At 41.0% G+C, this 18,087-nt stretch overlaps 2 protein-coding genes across 2 annotated transcripts; one reads left to right on the forward strand and one right to left on the reverse strand.

Annotated features, from left to right (window-relative positions):
• Positions 1 to 1,423: 1,423 nt before the first annotated feature.
• Positions 1,424 to 11,956, reverse strand: QDPR (quinoid dihydropteridine reductase). Its single transcript, XM_084204219.1, has 7 exons — positions 11,824 to 11,956; positions 11,618 to 11,710; positions 9,789 to 9,885; positions 8,884 to 9,024; positions 6,433 to 6,541; positions 4,987 to 5,070; positions 1,424 to 2,865 (listed from the first exon to the last, which is right to left on the reverse strand). The coding sequence occupies exons 1-7, from the start codon at positions 11,941 to 11,943 to the stop codon at positions 2,757 to 2,759; spliced, it is 753 nt and encodes a 250-aa protein (XP_084060345.1). The 5' UTR covers positions 11,944 to 11,956; the 3' UTR covers positions 1,424 to 2,756.
• Positions 11,957 to 12,912: 956 nt separating this feature from the next.
• On the forward strand, positions 12,913 to 17,731 carry CLRN2 (clarin 2; the record flags this gene model as incomplete). Its single annotated transcript, XM_084204795.1, has 3 exons — positions 12,913 to 13,165; positions 16,884 to 17,063; positions 17,466 to 17,731. 3 exons carry the CDS (start codon positions 12,913 to 12,915, stop codon positions 17,729 to 17,731), a joined length of 699 nt encoding a protein of 232 aa, XP_084060921.1.
• Between the last annotated feature and the right edge of the window lie 356 nt (positions 17,732 to 18,087).

Here is an 18,087-nt window from a genome sequence, read left to right on the forward strand (position 1 = left end):
AAAACAGGCTCTTGCCCAGTGTTCAGAGGTCTTTGGATTTACAACGATACTACTGATATTCTACTGTACAAGCCTCTTTTGTTTGTGCTCTATTAAAATCTACCTTCTCTAAATCTGTATGAACAAACCCCAGTCATACAGAGCAGGCCTGTCCCAGCTGTTCTGGCCTTCTGACAAAGCCATGTTTTGTCTCTGCACCTTTGTATCAGATGCCATGTGCAAGAGCCATCCCTGTTTGGAGAGACTGGAACTGTGTGTATAGCTGCACCATGCAATTGCATCATCTTCCCTAAGCTGCATTGGCTCTGCCCTAGAAATGTTTCTTTTCAAACAATATTACACCTGTGAAACCCAGAAAGCTGAGTGCAAGTGGGCTGCAGTGTAAGCAGGACTGATCTGGCATGATTTGGGTTTTATTTTTCACCAGACCCCACTTGACTTCCTTCCTAGTAAACAGTAGCATGCATATTTGAAGGAAGGTTGCATAGAAAAATGCCCTACTAAACAGGCTCTGTGCATATGAACTTTTTAGTGCGACAACATCTGTACAGTCTCAAGTAAAAAACATTTTAAAAAAATTAATATATAAGAAATTGATAAATATTACATTCTCTAAATTAAAGGAAGGTAAGCTTCTAGCTTCTGTAGTACAGTGTTGGTAATCATGTCATATAAATGTAAAGTATGAGCAATTCAGAAGTTCTCATCAACACTGGAGTGGAAATTCATCATGCACCTATTTCTGTAATAAGCAGTAAGACATCCCTGCCTGACGGGGGGGTTGGACTAGATCTTCAGAGCTCCCTTGCAGCCCAAACCATGCCAAAATTCTGTGAAAATCATCTCAACAGGACTACAGCCTCCATTAGTAGTGTGGGGGCACTGCAGAGAGCTCATCCATATGGAACACACCCACACAAAAACACATCTCTGCTCCTCATTGCAGCACCACCAGATCTCTGGGCCAGCTGAAGGAAATAAAGCTTGGAGAGACACAGGATGAAACTGGTCACAAAAAGCCTCTTTAACATCAAACTCCTCAGGTTAAATCCCTCACCATTAGCAGCAAGCTTGTCAGACACCTGGCTCATTGTCATACACTCACCTCTGCTGGCATTCTCCAGATTCAATAATATCCTTTTTGTATCTTTCTGCTCATACCTGCGAACTGATGAAAGTTAACCCAGAAGTCTTGTGTCCACAATTATGCTTTAACACTATTCACTGCTTTAGCTAGCTTGGCAAAGGGAAGCCTTCAAATCATGTTAGTTTGTAGTATGATAGCTACCCCCTTTTCCGGAAAAACTGAGTAGCACTTACAGTTTCATTCCCAACCAGTCCCTTGCAGTTTTTGTCTGTACTCTGAGCCTGTATGAGCTGCTGGTGCGGCAGCATCATTGCAAGCTTTTTATTTAAAGCAGATTTACAAACTGACAGTCTTCATTTGACAAGACAGAAGAATTCCCCTCTACCTCTGATCCTGCAAAACAAAACAAGTAAAGACAGTCATAGCAAAACAGGCAATCAGTCTACGTTAAAATTAATATGGGCACATGTAAGCTTTTCCAGTGGGAAGAGGGGAAACGTTACCTGACTCATGGCAGTAAATCCTTCCGCAACACAACCCTGAAGTTAATAAAAACAGAAAAGTGCAGAGGGAGAATATACACACAACTTTGCATATTTAATTGCTTTCAAGATGTTCCCAAAAATCCAACAGAACTGATTCTGTTTAAGTCCATGCTCCGAACAGGTAATGTTTGCACTTTTTATCTGAACTGTATTTCCATGTAACATGGCTGGATTTAAGAAAACATTTGCCCCAGCTGAAGGCCTGCCTCTATGCATGGCTAGTAGATCTTCAGCACACACAGAAATGTATTTTATGCACCATCAGAAATACATAAGTAAAAAAATTAAGTCCTTTACCACAATTGAACTGTATATTCAATTAAACCAATTAAAATGTTATCAAGATATTGGGATTACAATAATGGAGACAGCCCAGTACATAAAACAATACATATTTATTTGCACAAAAAGTTCCATTTTCAAGTGCATGTATGCTTTTTCTACTACTTTACGGCACTTTGCTTTTTGAAAAAGTCAAGAACAATCATGACCAAGAGAAAGACATACTATTCATTTGACAGAATGACTTTTATCCTACAACTGTAGGCCTGAGAGCAGCTTATGAACTGTAAGGCAAATTAGGAATTCCTTCTCAAGTGAGTAATCTCTATTCAGTTTCATTAACTCAAGTGGAACATTCACAAGTGTTACATGACTAGGACATGATACATGACTGTGGTGTTCCCCATGGCTACAGCCAACACAATATGCAGGGGTGAGGTTATATTCTCAGACAGTAAAAGACAGAAGGCTGAAAGATCCACAGCAAGTTGCCAGAAACACTTACTGACAGAGAGAAAATCCAGCCATTATGTATGCAATCACATGACATAGTTAAACACAATTCCCATTTCACAAAAAACAGGTAACTTGCCATATAATGATCAGAATTAGGACATCTACAGACTTTAAAGCCTGCAACTTTCATTTAGAGACAAATTGGTATTATTTGGTATATAAATGCTGATAGCTCACAACTGACAGCACAAATATTACTTGAAATCTGGTTCCATTAACAGAATAACTACAAACATTGGATACAGAAAACCATTCAAATTATACTGGTGGACAGATTTTCCACATCTTCTCCTCTGCTGAAGTTTCATCACTTCAAGTGACTGAAATCAAAGATGTGCTGCTGAAACTAGTTCAGTCTTCCCACTTGTAGTTATCACCTGGATTAGACTGCCAGAGCTTGGTCGATTCTTTCCTGTTATCCAGTCATAAAAGGTTCTGTTTTAAAATAAATGGATAGAATAGGGTGAGGGAGAACAAAAAAATTACAACTATTATCAGGTATATTGACAGGAAGAATAAAATACAAGCCTTCTTTCTTTTCCTACTACTCTCTTTAGTGATTTCTATGTGATGTGATCACTGGATCCAGACCCTCAGAACTGTACAGAGGGCCCAAAGAAATCCAAGGGGCATTAGGGCACACAGGATTTCCAAAATATCTCAAAAGAAAAGGCCAGGAGCTTGAAATGTCAGAATCACTAGGTTTTTTCCCACTTAAAAAAAGTTAGAAAAGGGAAAGGAGGAGCTACTTTAGTTGCCTTTATAGCATATATATAAAAGAAATACAGTTTTATGACTAGAATCAAGTTGCTAAATTGAACACTCTGCCACTGGCCATTATAACATCATGATATTTAACTGTGAAAGTGCTCTCAGTGGGAGGGGCAAAAGCCTTAAGACACCCAAAACAGTGCTGAGTAAGATGAACACCTTCCAGGTAACAAACCAGGAGACTCCTTATCAAAACACAACACTCTCCTTCCTCAAAATAGACTAGAGAGAGTGAAGCGTTTTTTACAGGTCCTTCAGCCTTTCCAATAGTGCACACATAGCAACTGTCATGTTGGAACATCCCACAATCCAAAAAGAGCTCCCAGGGCACAAAATCCAAGTGCCATATGGGAAAGGATTTCCTGCATCATTCCAAAGACGCAGATGTTGCCAACAGATGCTGATGTTGCTCAGTGAAAATTTCAGCTTTCTGAGCACTGGGGTTAAACTTTAGGGAATTAGAAACAAAACAAACCAATCAACTGAATTCTCCTGCAAGGATAAATTACTTAAAAGTTCAACTTAAAAACTGAATTTGCAACACTCTAACATCTAGCTAAGATGCTCCTGGAGCACAATAAATTAGGGATCTTGTTCTGAATGTTTTCAGGCCAGCTAAATTCAATTGATGAAGCCTGTTTTAAAGAGCCTCATCAGACAACTTCAGAGGGTTAAACTAAACAGATACAACTAAAACCACTTCCATCCCCAGCATCCAATGTCACTATAGGACATGAAAGAACACAAGTACACACTGCTGCTCTCAAGGTGAAGAAGAAAAAAGGAAGTCTATTTTGTGACTCTAGCATTTATAGTTTTCTAAAAGTGACAGTGCCACCTCTCCAATGACACTGGACTAACTAACAGTCTATCAAGTTTCTCCTCCTCCATAAAAGAATGCAAAACAATGAGTTATTTACAGAAAGTGTGTGAGAAAGTTCGCTACAAGAATGTCAACATCAGAAGGCTTAGAAAAATCTTTAAAAAATCAGGGTGACAATCCAACTTAAAAATAATTACAGAAAAGGAAATCTGACGTCAGAAGTAAACTATTCTCTGAACAATTAGCAATAGGTAAATTCAATTCCACTGTCAGTTCTAAAAGACTTTTAAAATGTGAGTTCATCCTCAACAGAAATTCTGCTACTCCCCATCACATGGCAGAAGGCAATACTGATGCTGCACCTTCTCTAACTCTGAGGAATGAGAACAGTAAGGCAGATAATCTCAGCCTGCCATTACATAAGCTACAGCTGAAGTTTCAGCATTTTGCAGCACCATTCAGGACAAGTTTTTGTGGGTACTAAAAAAAAATCTGTACTAAATTCTTCTGAACAAGAGCAGAAATGTTGCCAGTTGAGAAAATTGAACGAACGTGCCATAAACTGGGCAGTAAACTGTGTTTAGTAGAAAAAGAATCCCACCCAAGTTGAAATGCTTATTTGCAGTTTATCTTTAAGCCAGGTGTCTCCTGCACCTGCTGTCTGCAATTTAATTTGTCTACAGGCTTTAGGAAATTCTCCAGCTTCCAGCTGCTTAAGGCTATCTTCCCTTGCTGGAATAACTCATGTAGAGAAGCTGAAATTGATGCAGTTAGTCTAATTTTCTCCAGTTAGCAAGTTTGTGGAATTAAACCTGATGTGACTTAGAAAGATACCCAATAAGATGATGGAGGAAAAAAATCCACCCAAATACAAGACAGCTATTTAAACAGAACAGACACTGAGATGATGCAGCAGCAAGAGGGACAGGGAGCAACTGTTTAGCTATCCCACAAATACTCACTCTGCAATGAATTCTAAGGGTGTCCAGGAGCTGAAATCTGCATCAGGCATTGATTTCCTGTTTGCTGGTGTATCTAAGGTAACCCTGTGATTAAAAATGATAAGCAAGCCTTTTATTTATAGATCATGTTTCTGATGAGCACCACCTGCTTCAATTCACTGCTGTAATATGTCCTTGACTTTTACACCATGTGATATGGATTTCCCCTGCATCCTCCCCATGTGTTAACAGTATATAGTCATTAGTTTCAATGTATATCCAAGGCTCCAACTAAGAACCCCCCAGCTTCCTGGCTAGCTGAGGAACTGCTCATTGGAGCCATCACTCAGCTTGCACCTCCCTTCCTACCTCTCTCATGTAGATGGGGAATGGCAGCAATAAACTTGTTCAGATGTACTGCCCAGCACACAGGCACTACATCCATGCTTTTGAGAGACAAAGTGCATAAATATAGAAGTTTTGACTTTGACAATACATATTTACACTACATACAATGACATGAAAGGGTTAACTTTCCAGAACTCCCTCACTGAAATGCTGTTGACAATACAAGGTGTATTTACTCTCTGAAAAATTCAGTTAAGTACAGAGTTTTGCATGAGAACTACGCAAGAGCAGCATGCACAAAAATCCAGTGATCTTGGCCTGTGCCTGCCTATAAAGCTCTCTAGAAGGTGGTGTCAGTTATACAAACACATTTAATGCCATTCCTGTCTGACCTGAACAAGTATCTTAAGAGCGTGTGAGAGGAAACCAAAAGTAGAGAATTCAGGTAGTGTACCAAATCTCTGTACAGAACTCTCTAGTCTTACTTTTTGGGTCCTGAACTAGATATGGACCTGGCAACAAAAATACTTTTAAGTTTTGCAACAGAATTGATAAAATTAAATATAGTGAAGACCTACTAGGCCATCCACTTTTTACTACCTTTCCTGACAAAAAATGAAAACAGCAAAATTTTTTTCGTTTACAGGTCCCCAAAGTAACCTAATTTTACCAGTCAAGCATAGGCATGCAGCTCCTTATGGAGAAGCATCTTTAATCAAGTGAAAGCCTGTCAAGTAATCCTTCGCCTTACTATTATCACAGAGCTAAGTCTAAAAATTTGCTGAACAGTTCATCTCATTTTTACAGTTCTGTCAATATTGAAATAAAGAAATCACATGTTAATGCATGGCTACAGTTAAACTGGTTAAAAGTAAACCAAATTTTAATCCTAACATCTACTACTGTTTTGCAAAGGCAAAGAAAAGAATGTAACCATTTTTAGGGTGACTTCTGTAAGTCTTTGTTCATCCAGTAAAGATTTATCCTTTCCCTGTGAGTAGGCTTGAGAGGCTGTTTGTGTGCTGTCAACAGGACACTGCAAACATATCTGTGTGGCTCTGGGTCAAAGCAGTAATTAAATTAAACAACACAGGCAAAGATAACTAAGCAACCACTTACGGTAAAATGGCAACTGCAGCAGAACCAGATGGCAGCCCACTGCTGGCACCAGCCAGACTCTGACAAAGCTGATGCACTGCTCCTTTGGCCATGCCATAGGCAATCATCCCTAAAAATTAAAAACAGGCAGATCAGAGCACAATCAGAACAGCCCTCAACATCAGCAGTAGCATGACAGAAACTAAAGACTATTTGATGAATTTTAAGACCACTTACCATAGCCAGAAAAGAATCAGACTTTTAAGACATATTAAAGCATACATATTAAAAGAAAAAATGCTAATATTAATAAAAAGGCTTTGGTAGACATCCAGAAACTATTACAGAACTCAGTTAGCCTAGCACTACAGAAATAAGCAGCTTACCAAGTCAAGCATGTTTAGTCGAAGTATCCAAATGCACCCTAAAGGATGTAACCAACAAGGCTAAATTTGCAAATTTAACAGAATAAGATGCTCATAGACTGTAATAAGGCACTCTTCTATTAATTTTCATCATATAACTAAGATATTTGTGAGTTTGGACCCAAACAGATACAGTTCACCTCCCTCTCAAATCTGGAATTCACTTGGTCAGCATCCCAGGTCTGATAGGCCCTGTGGAGAAAGCTACAAAAAACCCCAGTTCTCATAGTAGAAAATTAATAAATAACATTCAGGGAAAGCAAGCTTCTTCCTAAAAACTGTTGCTTTCTAGGCAAGTCAGCATTCTAAAAGCAGCATGAACCAAAGCATAGGGCACACTGCTCAGGAACAAGATCTGGACAATCAGAGTGCTGGAGGTCTCAGATGTCTCAAGGCATGCATCTGTCAAGAAGTCCAGACACAGATAAAGTACCTAAGAAAACAAGTCTACTACAACTGAATGTCTTCCTTCTTAGCCATCTATACAGCTATTCAGCCCCTTTCCAATGCTCCTAAAGAAGTATTTTGAACATAGTAGAAATACTTCTACAATGTAATTAAAAATATTATATAACATCCATTTTTCTTAGGAGGAATCATGGATAGCACTAGCTAACTTATTTTATTGTTATTATAAAAATATTCACATGGGTATCATATTCCTCTCTTGCCTAAAACAAACATTCTAATTCTTCTTAGAAACCTTTTCATGCCTGATACATTTCCCAAACATCACACTCACACTGCTTCTGTCACTGTTCATGTAATTTTCAGTGTTCTTCAGTTTGCATTATGTGAGGCAACATTTTCTCATAGGAAAAGAAAAATCTCATTAACAGCAAACAAGAAAAAGATTCTTTCTTCTAGAATAGCCTGTCAAAACAAGGCTAATAAGGCATATTTGCAAAAGTTGAGCAACAACTCTTTCCCAATTCTTCCTGATGTTAATAAGTTGCATGTGTTTGCCCAAAGCATTGCTGCGAGTTTTAGAAAAATCCAGACCAGCTGAAACCAGCTAGTTCAAAACAGGAAGGTTCATCACTTTGTTTCCTGTGTTGTGGTCTCTACCTCCCAAGACCACCCAAATAAAAACCATGAAAATTTGCCAGAATTCACTTTTTTTCATTTGTGTATAGTCAGTCAGCAGTTCACTGTAAATTATTCATCTGCTTATTCTCAAAAATAAACCTTTTATCTTTGACTGTAACGGATGCCACTATAAAAACAAAAGATTAATCATTAACTAGAAAATATATAGAATATTTTTGCCTGAAAAGTTTTAGGCAAAGCTTTCAGGAATATTCATAAATTGTATATGCTTTAAAATCTGAGTACCTGTGTCTTAAAAATATTGTTAAAATGACACTAATAAAAGCTTGGGAAATATGAGTATTTGTCTCAAATTTTCCTTTTGCTGCCTGTGGGCTTGTGTGTCAGTGCCTATTTTTTTTTTTCAATTTTAAATTGCTCCCAGATTTCTTCCTCCATGCAGACCAACATGGTTGAGGGGTAAGATTAAAAATGCAATAAAGTTCCTATTAAATAGCTAGCTGAGGACAAAGCCTACAGTCAACAAGCTTATCTATGTTTGAAGCAAAGACTGGAATCAGAACATGAACAAGACAAGCATGGTTATCAGAATCAGCTGAGTCATCACCAACAGAAAGATTGGTCAATTAAGGACTCTGTCTTTTAGACCACACATAGGAAATTTAACTTCATCTGAGCACTGTACTTCTGTTGCTGTGTGCTTCTAGTCTTTATCTTCCAAACATTTTTCTGTATCATATACTAGCCAAGTACATTTCACCAGTGCATGTCAAATACTATTTAAATACTGATTCTATGTGCTTGTACCACAGCTTCAAGAGATTCAATATTGCTTTGTAAAATTACATTTTCCTTACACATTTCAGCAATAGGATCCCTTTGTGCTAGATGACAAGAAACTGGGGTGGGAAGCTATTGCCTCACAAACAAGAATGCTCAGATAAACAACTGTCTGTAACTGCTGGTGTCCCTGCAGCTGTCATGCATAGCATTTTACCTGGGGTTCCAGATAAAGCAGCTTGAGCTCCTGTCAGAGTCAAGAGGCCACCTTCTTTCAGATGTTTTGTGGCAAGGTGGCTGGAAATAGTTGATGTCCAAACACTCTGCTTCCACATCAGATCACAGTTTTTGTATAAAGCTGATTAGGAAGAGAATTAGTGAAATTAGCCAAAGGAAGACAAAGAACTCTGATTTCCTCACTGTTACAGAGAGTGCAACAGCACTATGAAAACACGCTTTCTACCATTTTCAACCTATACGTTGTAAAATATTCATTTATGTCTTTTGTATCTCCTTTCTCTTTGAGCCTGTAACAGCCAAACCAGAAGGGGGAAGAAAGGGACACATTTCACCAGATTTACCCCAGACAGAAAATAAGGCTATTTTTCTTCTTGTAGCTCTACAGTAGTGGGCAAAGTATAAATTTCATTATGAACAGTGCATGTTTAAAAGTCTTTTTTCAATCTGAAGTGCTTTTTCTGTAGCATGATTAGGCAGTGCCTTCCAATATTGTATTGCAGAGAAACAGCTCCGAGAGCTGCAGAAGCAACTGAGGTTTTATGCATAAAGCAATGACTTAGGAAACAGCATCAACGTGTCTTTCATACCTTGCCTGACACAGGTAATCTCAGCAAAAGTCAGCTCATAGATAACAATGCTGAGCTCCTTCAGAAAGCACATCAAAGCTTCCTGATAAAAATCAACAAACATTACTGAAGAAACTAAGTGCTGTGCAAATTTAACAGAAAGGAAAAATTCAGAGAAGCACTAAGAAGCACTGTGACTAAGCTATTTTGTACTTCTATGCTTTTGTCCTCTTATGGACTCTACAAGAAAGATTTTTAAGGACTTCTCTCAGACACCATTCATGTTTTCACCAGCATGTCTGTACCAAAGGCTTACACTTGGCTTTGGCACTGCCTCCAGCCCATCCTCCTGCTACACACAGGATCGCATCCACCTTTTCTTCACCAAGAAGTTTTCCAACTTCTGCTGTCACCTTCAACACATAGAACAAGAACATAGTGAAAACACTAGACTGATAAGGTAAAGAGGTAAACACCATGAATGCCTTAAAGCTACTTTTTCCTACTTACGTATTTGAGTAACGCAGGGAGCAGCAATTTAAACAGCTAAAGAAAACTAATATTTATGATTCATGAACTCAAAACAACTGTGTTTAAAAATAACTACAGATAAAAATCAGATGAATGAAAGCCATAGAGTGTGTGATGGCACTGGAAATAAGTGACCATCAGGGCTGAAACACCTGACCCTTACCTCTACTGTTAACAAAAATTATTACTGACTTGCTTTTGACAGCCTCTTTTCAGAGTATGGTGTTGTTTAAGATGGGAAATGAAATTCCAGGTCTGACCAGGACTACTAGCGTCACTTTTGATGACACTACAAGAAAAACAACTAAAGATTAGCCTCCTTATTTCTTCTGTCTAGACCACAACCATCAGTTTGAGTCTGGCCACTAGATTTGAGCCTGTCTACTTTAAGATCTCTATAATTTGTTCTGTTTCAAATATAAGACCTCACAGCTGGTAATGAATTTGTTGGCTGCGAATTTTCTCTGTCAAAGCAAATAGCAAACAATCTATCTCTCAAGAAGTGAAGAAGAACCAATAGCTTTTGCAAAACCATACTGAAAATTGTATTGTAAACATTCTATGTTACTCTTTCAAAGCTTTAGGAGTTGTGCATATATAAAAAACCCCCATATTGGCTAGATATTCAGTATATCAGTAACAGAAATTGGCTTGAAACTTAAAATATAAAAAATGAATGCTATCTGTAGAAAATAAAGCAAAGTATTTTTTTAGGCTGGCTTAGATTCTCCCACATTCCCATTTCTGGAACCAGTGCATTCCCCTAGGGATCCATTGGGGCTTAGGTTCGTATGCTTTGAGCATGCTATCTACTTACACAAACACATTTTTAAGTTAGGGTATTTGAAAAAAGTGTTGCATTTTAAGGTATCCTTACCCATCTTCATTACAACTCACCTGGTTCAGTCTGTGACCTTTAAAAGTCAAGACAAAAACAAACCAAAACTGCCTTGTGTGCTGAGCCTCCAATATGAAGCTCTGAGTATTCAGTTAAAAGGAATTACAAAAAAAATTAAAAAGAAGAGACGAGCAGAAGCTGAAGAACCTTGAGGTTCGCAGTACGGCCGCGACTGACCGCGGCCGGTTTTCTTTAGCGCCTTGGTACCGCGCGCTGCAGCGAAAGAGATGCGCGCACCCGGGGAAGCTCCGTACATCGCCCGGCCGAAGGGATGCGCACACCCGGGGGAGGCTGCGGGCATCGCCCGGCCGAAGGGATGCGCACACCCGGGGGAGGCTGCGGGCATCGCCCGGCCGAAGGGATGCGCACACCCGGGAGGGACTGCGCGCACCGCCCGGCCGAAGGGATGCGCACACCCGGGACGGGCTGCGCGCACCGCCCGGCCGAAGGGATGCGCACACCCGGGAGGGGCTGCGGGCATCTCCCGGCCGAAGGGATGCGCACACCCGGGGGAGGCTGCGGGCATCGCCCGGCCGAAGGGATGCGCACACCCGGGGGAGGCTGCGGGCATCGCCCGGCCGAAGGGATGCGCACACCCGGGGGAGGCTGCGGGCATCGCCCGGCCGAAGGGATGCGCACACCCGGGGGAGAATGGCTGCTGCACCGCTCCACCGCCTCACCCGGCACTGGCCGCCCCACGCCCGCCGCCGACTCACCTGCTCGGCCTGCTCGGGGAAGGAGTCGGTCGCTTTCACCACCACATTGGCGCTGGCGTCCGCGTTCTCCGCCAGATCGATGCTGGCCACCCACTGCGGCGGCGAGAGGAACGGCGCGTTAGCGGCCCGCACCCCGGAGCGCCCGGCACGGCCCGGCGGGGCACGGCCGCTCCCCCCGCCTCGCCACCTCCCGGCCCGGCGCTTACCCAGTTCTTGGACTTGAAGTACCGCACGCACTGGGAGCCCAGCGCCCCTCTGCCGCCGTACACCAGCACCCTGCGTGCCGCCATGCCCGCTGCTCCGGCACCGCTCTCCCCGGCGCGCATGGGCCGCCTCACGGGGCGGGCGAGGGGCGGCAGCGCCCGGCGGTGGGCGGGGCGAGGGGCGGGGCGGGGCTGCCCGCCCGGGCCGTGCGGAGCCGGGGGAGGCGAGGGAGGAGAAATCCCAATGCCTCGGCCCATCCGCGGCAGGGGCTTTGTCACTACACCCCAGGGCTCCTGCTGCTGCTGTTAGTTAGTTAATTAATTAATTAATTAGTGGTTCTGAAGGTCCTGCCAGGGCTCGGGTAGCAGTAACCGTAGAAGTGCGGACAATTACGGCCGGTTTTCTTTAGCGCTCATGGATCGCACCTGTCGCTTGAGTTACCCCCCATGAGTGCCCCGATCTCCGGCACGGCTGGCCAGGCCACCCCGGCTGCCAGGGGCTTCGTGCGCCCCGTTGTAATTCAGGAGATTCCAGACCCATCGTTTCTGTCCCTCAGATAACTCTGCCTGCAGTGACATTTAGAGACTGGGTGGGAGCAAGCGCCGGGAAGCGCAGCACGGCTCAGGCGACAGCAGAATCCTTCAGCCAAATTATGCTGTTTTGAAGCGTTGTCCCTTGCACGCAGATATTTACCCACTTTTTAAAATAATTCAATCAACTGGATTCTTTGCCAAATTTTCTTCACATGAAGTTGCAGTAAGAAACTTGATGTCATTTGAGCAGGACAATTAAACCCCTGAGGAAATATTAGACAGGCCACAGAGATAGAATTACTTGCTACAAAGAAGCCTCACCGCACTACAATGTAATGACGTCCTTACTTGCAACCATTTCAGGATGTTGTTGCAGCAAAATGTATTTTTTGCCTTGATTTTTAACCATGCAGATTAATTGCTGGACCTCCAAAATACAAAGAGAAATATCTTGAAATGCCTGGTATTCAGCTGTGGATTTTGGAGCGTGATGAAAAATGGGAAATACGTCTGACTGCTGAAGAGAGGGCTTGGAGATGATCCCTTGAAAGCACTAGGATGCCTGGCTGCTTTAAAAAGACATTATTTGCCTTGGCTTCCCTAATAAGTTTTGTATCTTTTATCTTGATTGTTGTTGCAATGGGGATCCCAAAGTGGATGACTGGAAAAATCCTTTGTAAAACAGGGGCTGATTTGGTCAATGCCACAGATCCAGAGCTGGTCAAGTTCATTGGAGAAATTTACTACGGACTCTTTCGGGGCGGCAAAATACGCCAATGTGGCTTGGGTGGGCGGCGTTCCAAATTCACAAGTAAGTACAATCTTGGTTGAATATTTAGTCTAATGTCTAGTTCAAATTTAGCACTTTATTATTTTTGTTTACAGAACTTGTAGAATGCAAATTATTATTAAATAAATATGCAGTCTTTATGGTTTGATGTTTGGAGTGTGAATATAAAATTTCTACCATTTCATTCATGCTTTTTGCTACAGTTATGTTCTGTAACCCTGGAATCAAGCTGGGGAAAAAATCCCTAGGGCTAGATGGAGAGTTTCCCTTTAGCCTTGTGAAGGGGGTGAAAGTCATTTGGAGTTGACCCTGTAAATGACACTTTCCCCTTGACTGATTTTTTCCTATGCCAAGTTTTGCTCTGCCACCCCTCTGCCTTCTCTGTTGAACTCTTCTGAGGTTTTTTCCCTTTAAGAAGCAGAGATTTATTTAGCTGGACACATTTCTCTATTTCTGTGGCTGTCCTAATGCAAATGTCTACCATAGCACATATCGCTGACTCTATTAACATGTTGAAGAAATTCTTACCTTCTTTTCTGTTAAGTTGTGAGACAAAAATATTGCTGAACTTTTAACAAATGTAAAAAGTCTTCTAAATGTATTCCTTTTAACAGGAAAGATTTTCTTGAGGTCTTGAAAGCACTGAGCTGTAGGCTGGATGATTTCCAAATTTCACTCATCCTGTTCTGCAGTGAAAATGCTAATTTGCATTGAAGATTTTTATTTCAGTGTACAGAATTACTGAAACTTAAACCAATACAAGTTGAAGCTGTTGCAGTCTTACCCTCTCCCTGGCCCACAGCAATGCTGTCCTGTCCCATCCTTTGCAACAGCTCTGGTAGTTCAGCTGAGGTATTTCAGAAGTTAAACTGGCCAAAAATTTAGCCTACAAAAATAAATACTTGTTTTCCCATCAATAGGATTGTGTCTGACTACACAACTACACAAGCAGTTCTATAAAAATTTGAAGGCAGGTGTGACTGTGGGACTTCAGAGGGAATGTAGAAAAGAACCAGAGCAACCTCAAATTAGATCAGCATGACCAGTTGTTAAACTGGATGGATTTGGACTGGTAACCAAATTATTGCTCAAGCTCTGACTGCAACTGCAACTTCATGACATGGACCCAGCAGTCATGCTCATCCAGCCCCATTCTTTCACCCCATCCTGGCAGAGAGAATGAGAAAAACTCTGTACAACTTTTTGGACTATTTAATGAACTTTCTGATTTTTTACTGTGGAACCTGAGAGGAAGGCATAATGTTCACTCTGGAGTACATCAATATGCAATTGGACGACATGAGCCAGCACTCCTTAGACAAACAGAGCTCTCACTGAAGCTAGTAATAATTCTTTGTTAGAACTGTAAAACATTAAGTGCAGTAGGCACAAATATGCATTTTGGTCAACCAGTGTTCCAGAGATTTTCCCTTTTAAATATTTTAGTAACTCTATGAGTTTGGTATTTTCACAATACTGGTTTCAAACAACAATACACAAAGCTGATACTTTAGCGCAATGGTAAGCAGGACTAGGGGCTCTGGGCTTGACTTGACCTTTTTTTTTTGTTTGAATGTCCCTCTTAATCTCCAAGCATTCTGAATTTATTGGAGTGCAAGAACTGTGAGACTTTGCATGAGGAATGTGATAATATAAATGGACTTCACTGGCACCATAGATGAAGACAAAGCTAACACATCATATGGTGCAGTATTGCAGTACCTCTGACACTTCAGAATTTCAAATTGCAATAATTTACTGTTATTGGTACATCCCCTTTCACTCTGTTAACATTCACTAGAGTAAACTTATGGCTGGCACACTCTTTTTTAGCTGGGACTGTGATTCTGTTGCTATAACAGGTGTCTACTGCTCTTTTGTACTCCTCAAGATGTATCATCTGGCCTCCAGCTGCAGCTTCTGGAAGTGTCCCATCCAAGTGCAGCATGTATGTTAGACCCACAGGGTTGTTATGATGGTCCTAAGGTACCTAAGCTGGCATAAGATGCTTCTGTTTTGACAATTTAGTCAAGCCCTGAGAACAAGCTGGGGAAGCCACGCGTTTTGCCTGTGCATATCAAACTCTGCTGGATTGTATCTGGAGTCTCCATGGCGATATCCTTTGCATGGATTCTTATTTCTGTGTACTAAGCCAGACCCACTGGGCAGGTCATTGGGACTTGGCTTCAAGACTCAGAAAAGAGACCAAATAATCCTTCCAACTACTCTAAAATCTCTGATGATTTGTAAGGAGGCTTAATTCCATGTGCTTTGTTGTTACACTGCCAGTTATCTTCCAGTCAGAAAGCAACCTAGTTTTTGTATTCCCATTTCTCATATATACTTTTCATCCTCATTACTCTCCTCATTTCTTGTTGTCAGTCTTCTGCAGCTCTTCTGTGCATTGGGCCCAACTACAATCCCAGAATGACCTACCAAAAGGGCAGATCTGTTGAATCTCATCGTTTTTGTGTGGGATTTGTACAGTATGATTTTTTTCTACAGGATTTACTGTAATTCTGTCCTGTCATGATCAAATGGTATGGCTGAAGTTCATGGTGACATCTACCAACTATTGCTGCCTACTTTTTAGGTGGCTTGTTTGAACTTTGGGGGGTTTTTTTTGTCAGTTATACAGCACAGGTAGGAATTTATTTATTTGTTTATAACACAGTATACCTTCTTTGTAGTATCTTTTTAGTAATTGGGCACTGAGTTTTCCAGAATATGTATGAGTGTGCAGTGCTATGCTAGCTGAAGGTCTGCTCTTGATCACCTTGTATTTTAGGGTTCCTTTCAATCAGCTTCTCTCTTTCCTGTCAGTCAACATCACCTAAAATTCCCTACTCACATTTCTTCTGATTCTGTTACTAGAGGGCTGCAGGATAAACTAAACACTCAGGTGTACATTTCCTGCTGCTGGCAAGTCTGGCCTTCCAACAAAGGAACTATGTCTGTGAAGACAGAACCAAGAAAATTACTGTTCTTAAGAGACAAGTGAGCAACAGGCTGCTGAGGGAGAGCTTGTGCCTATAGTAAACCATGGGAGTGCCTTACCTAACGCCCGCCTGGTTGCAATACTTTACAAGCTTCCTACATCTGTGGCTAAAACACTGCCAGATGCCCAGAAAAGCATGAACACTAGATGAGAAACCAAGAATAGAATCTTAAAAGGCAAACCTGTGGGATTAGGACGTATGAAATCAGGGCAGATCTCACTGGGACCAGCAGTAAAGAGAGGATTAGAAAAAAAAAGAAGAATAACGTGAGAAAGTAAGCACAGAAAAAGGTGATACGATTTTAGGCAGCAAGGGAACAAGGAAACGGACACTAACAGACTTCAAAAGGATGAGATTAAAAGCATGGGACAGGAATGAGAAGCTCAAACCAGGAGTTTGGTACTGAGAACAGAGAAGAGACAGGAAAGTATGCAAGAGACAATACAGCACCAGAGATAAAGACATTAACACTGCTAGATAAATAAACAGGACTTCAGCCTGAATCCTTATTCACAGATCCTGTTTAGAGGATTATTCCTGCAGCAGAATATCCCTGGTTTGATGCACTGAAAAACAAAGCATCAGGAACTGAGATGTGTGCAACTAGCTGAATTCCACATCTCCATAAAAAAACAGTCTTCCTTAAATATAAGTTGAATTTGAAGCACCAGCACAGTGTGATGTTTACCATCATCAAGAAAACCAGTACACTGAATAGACAATTTATTTTTTCTTGACAGTTTTCCCACACATGGTGAAAAAGTTGAATACAGGCCTGCATGTGATGATCATAATGTTCCTCTGTGTGGCCATTTTCTTTTCTCTGGTCAGTTTTGGATTCTGCATTCTTAACGCAATAAAAGTTCCTTACCGGGCTATTAACGGTCCAGCAGGAGCATGCCTTTGGAACTTCCTTGCAGGTAAAGTAATTTTCCAGTGTTTTTCTCTAGTCACATTCATAGAAAATGATACAAATTCCTTCTTTTGCCTTACTAAATACCTCTTTGATGTAAATACTTGTGAATACAATGAAGTTGGCAGTGAATTCACCTATCAAAACAGAACTTCCAGGTGGCATCTTGGTTTATTGGGTCTAGTTAACATTTAACAGGAGCTATGAATGCCAGCCTTGAGGCTTTATGTCATGGATAAAAGTACGTTTGCCCACACAATAAAGCCTGAGGTGTTTAAGCCATGCCTTTGTCTATCCCTACACTGTATAGTGCTCAGTGATGTATTCACTAAGTCTTTTGAAGCACGACCAAAATATCTGTCTTGTTTTGATTTGATAATGGTGAATTACTTATTTCATTTTGTTGCAGGTGGATTTGTGGTACTTGGAGTCACCAGCTTCATGGCTGCTGTGAAACTTCATCACCTCACAGAAAGAATTGCCAATTTTCGGGAAAATGTCTTTCGGTTTGTTATCTTAGAAGAACGCTTTGAAGACTGTTTTTGGATTTGTGTGGCAAGTGCCACAGCACATGCAGTGAATTTGCTGCTAATAGCCATTAGTGGGATTCATTTCCCTAAAATTAAGACTAAAACAGAAGAAGTGAATGTTACAGCAGAAGATATCATGTACTAACAAATGTACACAAAACTATTTTGGTCAAGTGAACTGTTGTGACAGGAACAGCTTCTTGGCTCTTCAGCCTTTGTTTTGAATAGATGATTTATGTGCAAACCTCAGTAAACATGTCAGTCTACAATACCAGCAACTAACATGTCTGTGAAAACAATAAAAAACCTAAATGCTATAAATATCATTATTCTCAAAACAGACTGATATCTGCAGTGAGTATATGCTGTTTCAGTTTTTAGAAAATTTGCACTTTGGGGTATTTTAGAAAACTAAGGTAAAATATTTCATCAAACCAAATGTCTTCTTTATTTAGAAAGACAACATGTTTATCACAAATGTTTGAAATTCAAAAGAGAAAG

The sequence above is a fragment of the Fringilla coelebs genome (assembly GCF_963513975.1).
Source record: "Fringilla coelebs genome assembly, chromosome: 4".
NCBI lineage: Eukaryota > Metazoa > Chordata > Aves > Passeriformes > Fringillidae > Fringilla > Fringilla coelebs.

What these genes read in the sequence shown, in the direction of transcription:
- QDPR (XM_084204219.1), bottom strand. Translation starts at nt 11,943, where the DNA reads ATGCGCGCCGGGGAGAGCGGTGCCGGAGCAGCGGGCATGGCGGCACGC. An exon ending in ACTTCAAGTCCAAGAACTGG is followed by an intron (nt 11,711 to 11,823) that starts GTAAGCGCCGGG and finishes TCGCCGCCGCAG; the next exon opens with TGGGTGGCCAGCATCGATCT. An exon ending in CCCTTAGAATTCATTGCAGA is followed by an intron (nt 2,866 to 4,986) that starts GTGAGTATTTGT and finishes ATTTTAAAACAG; the next exon opens with AACCTTTTATGACTGGATAA.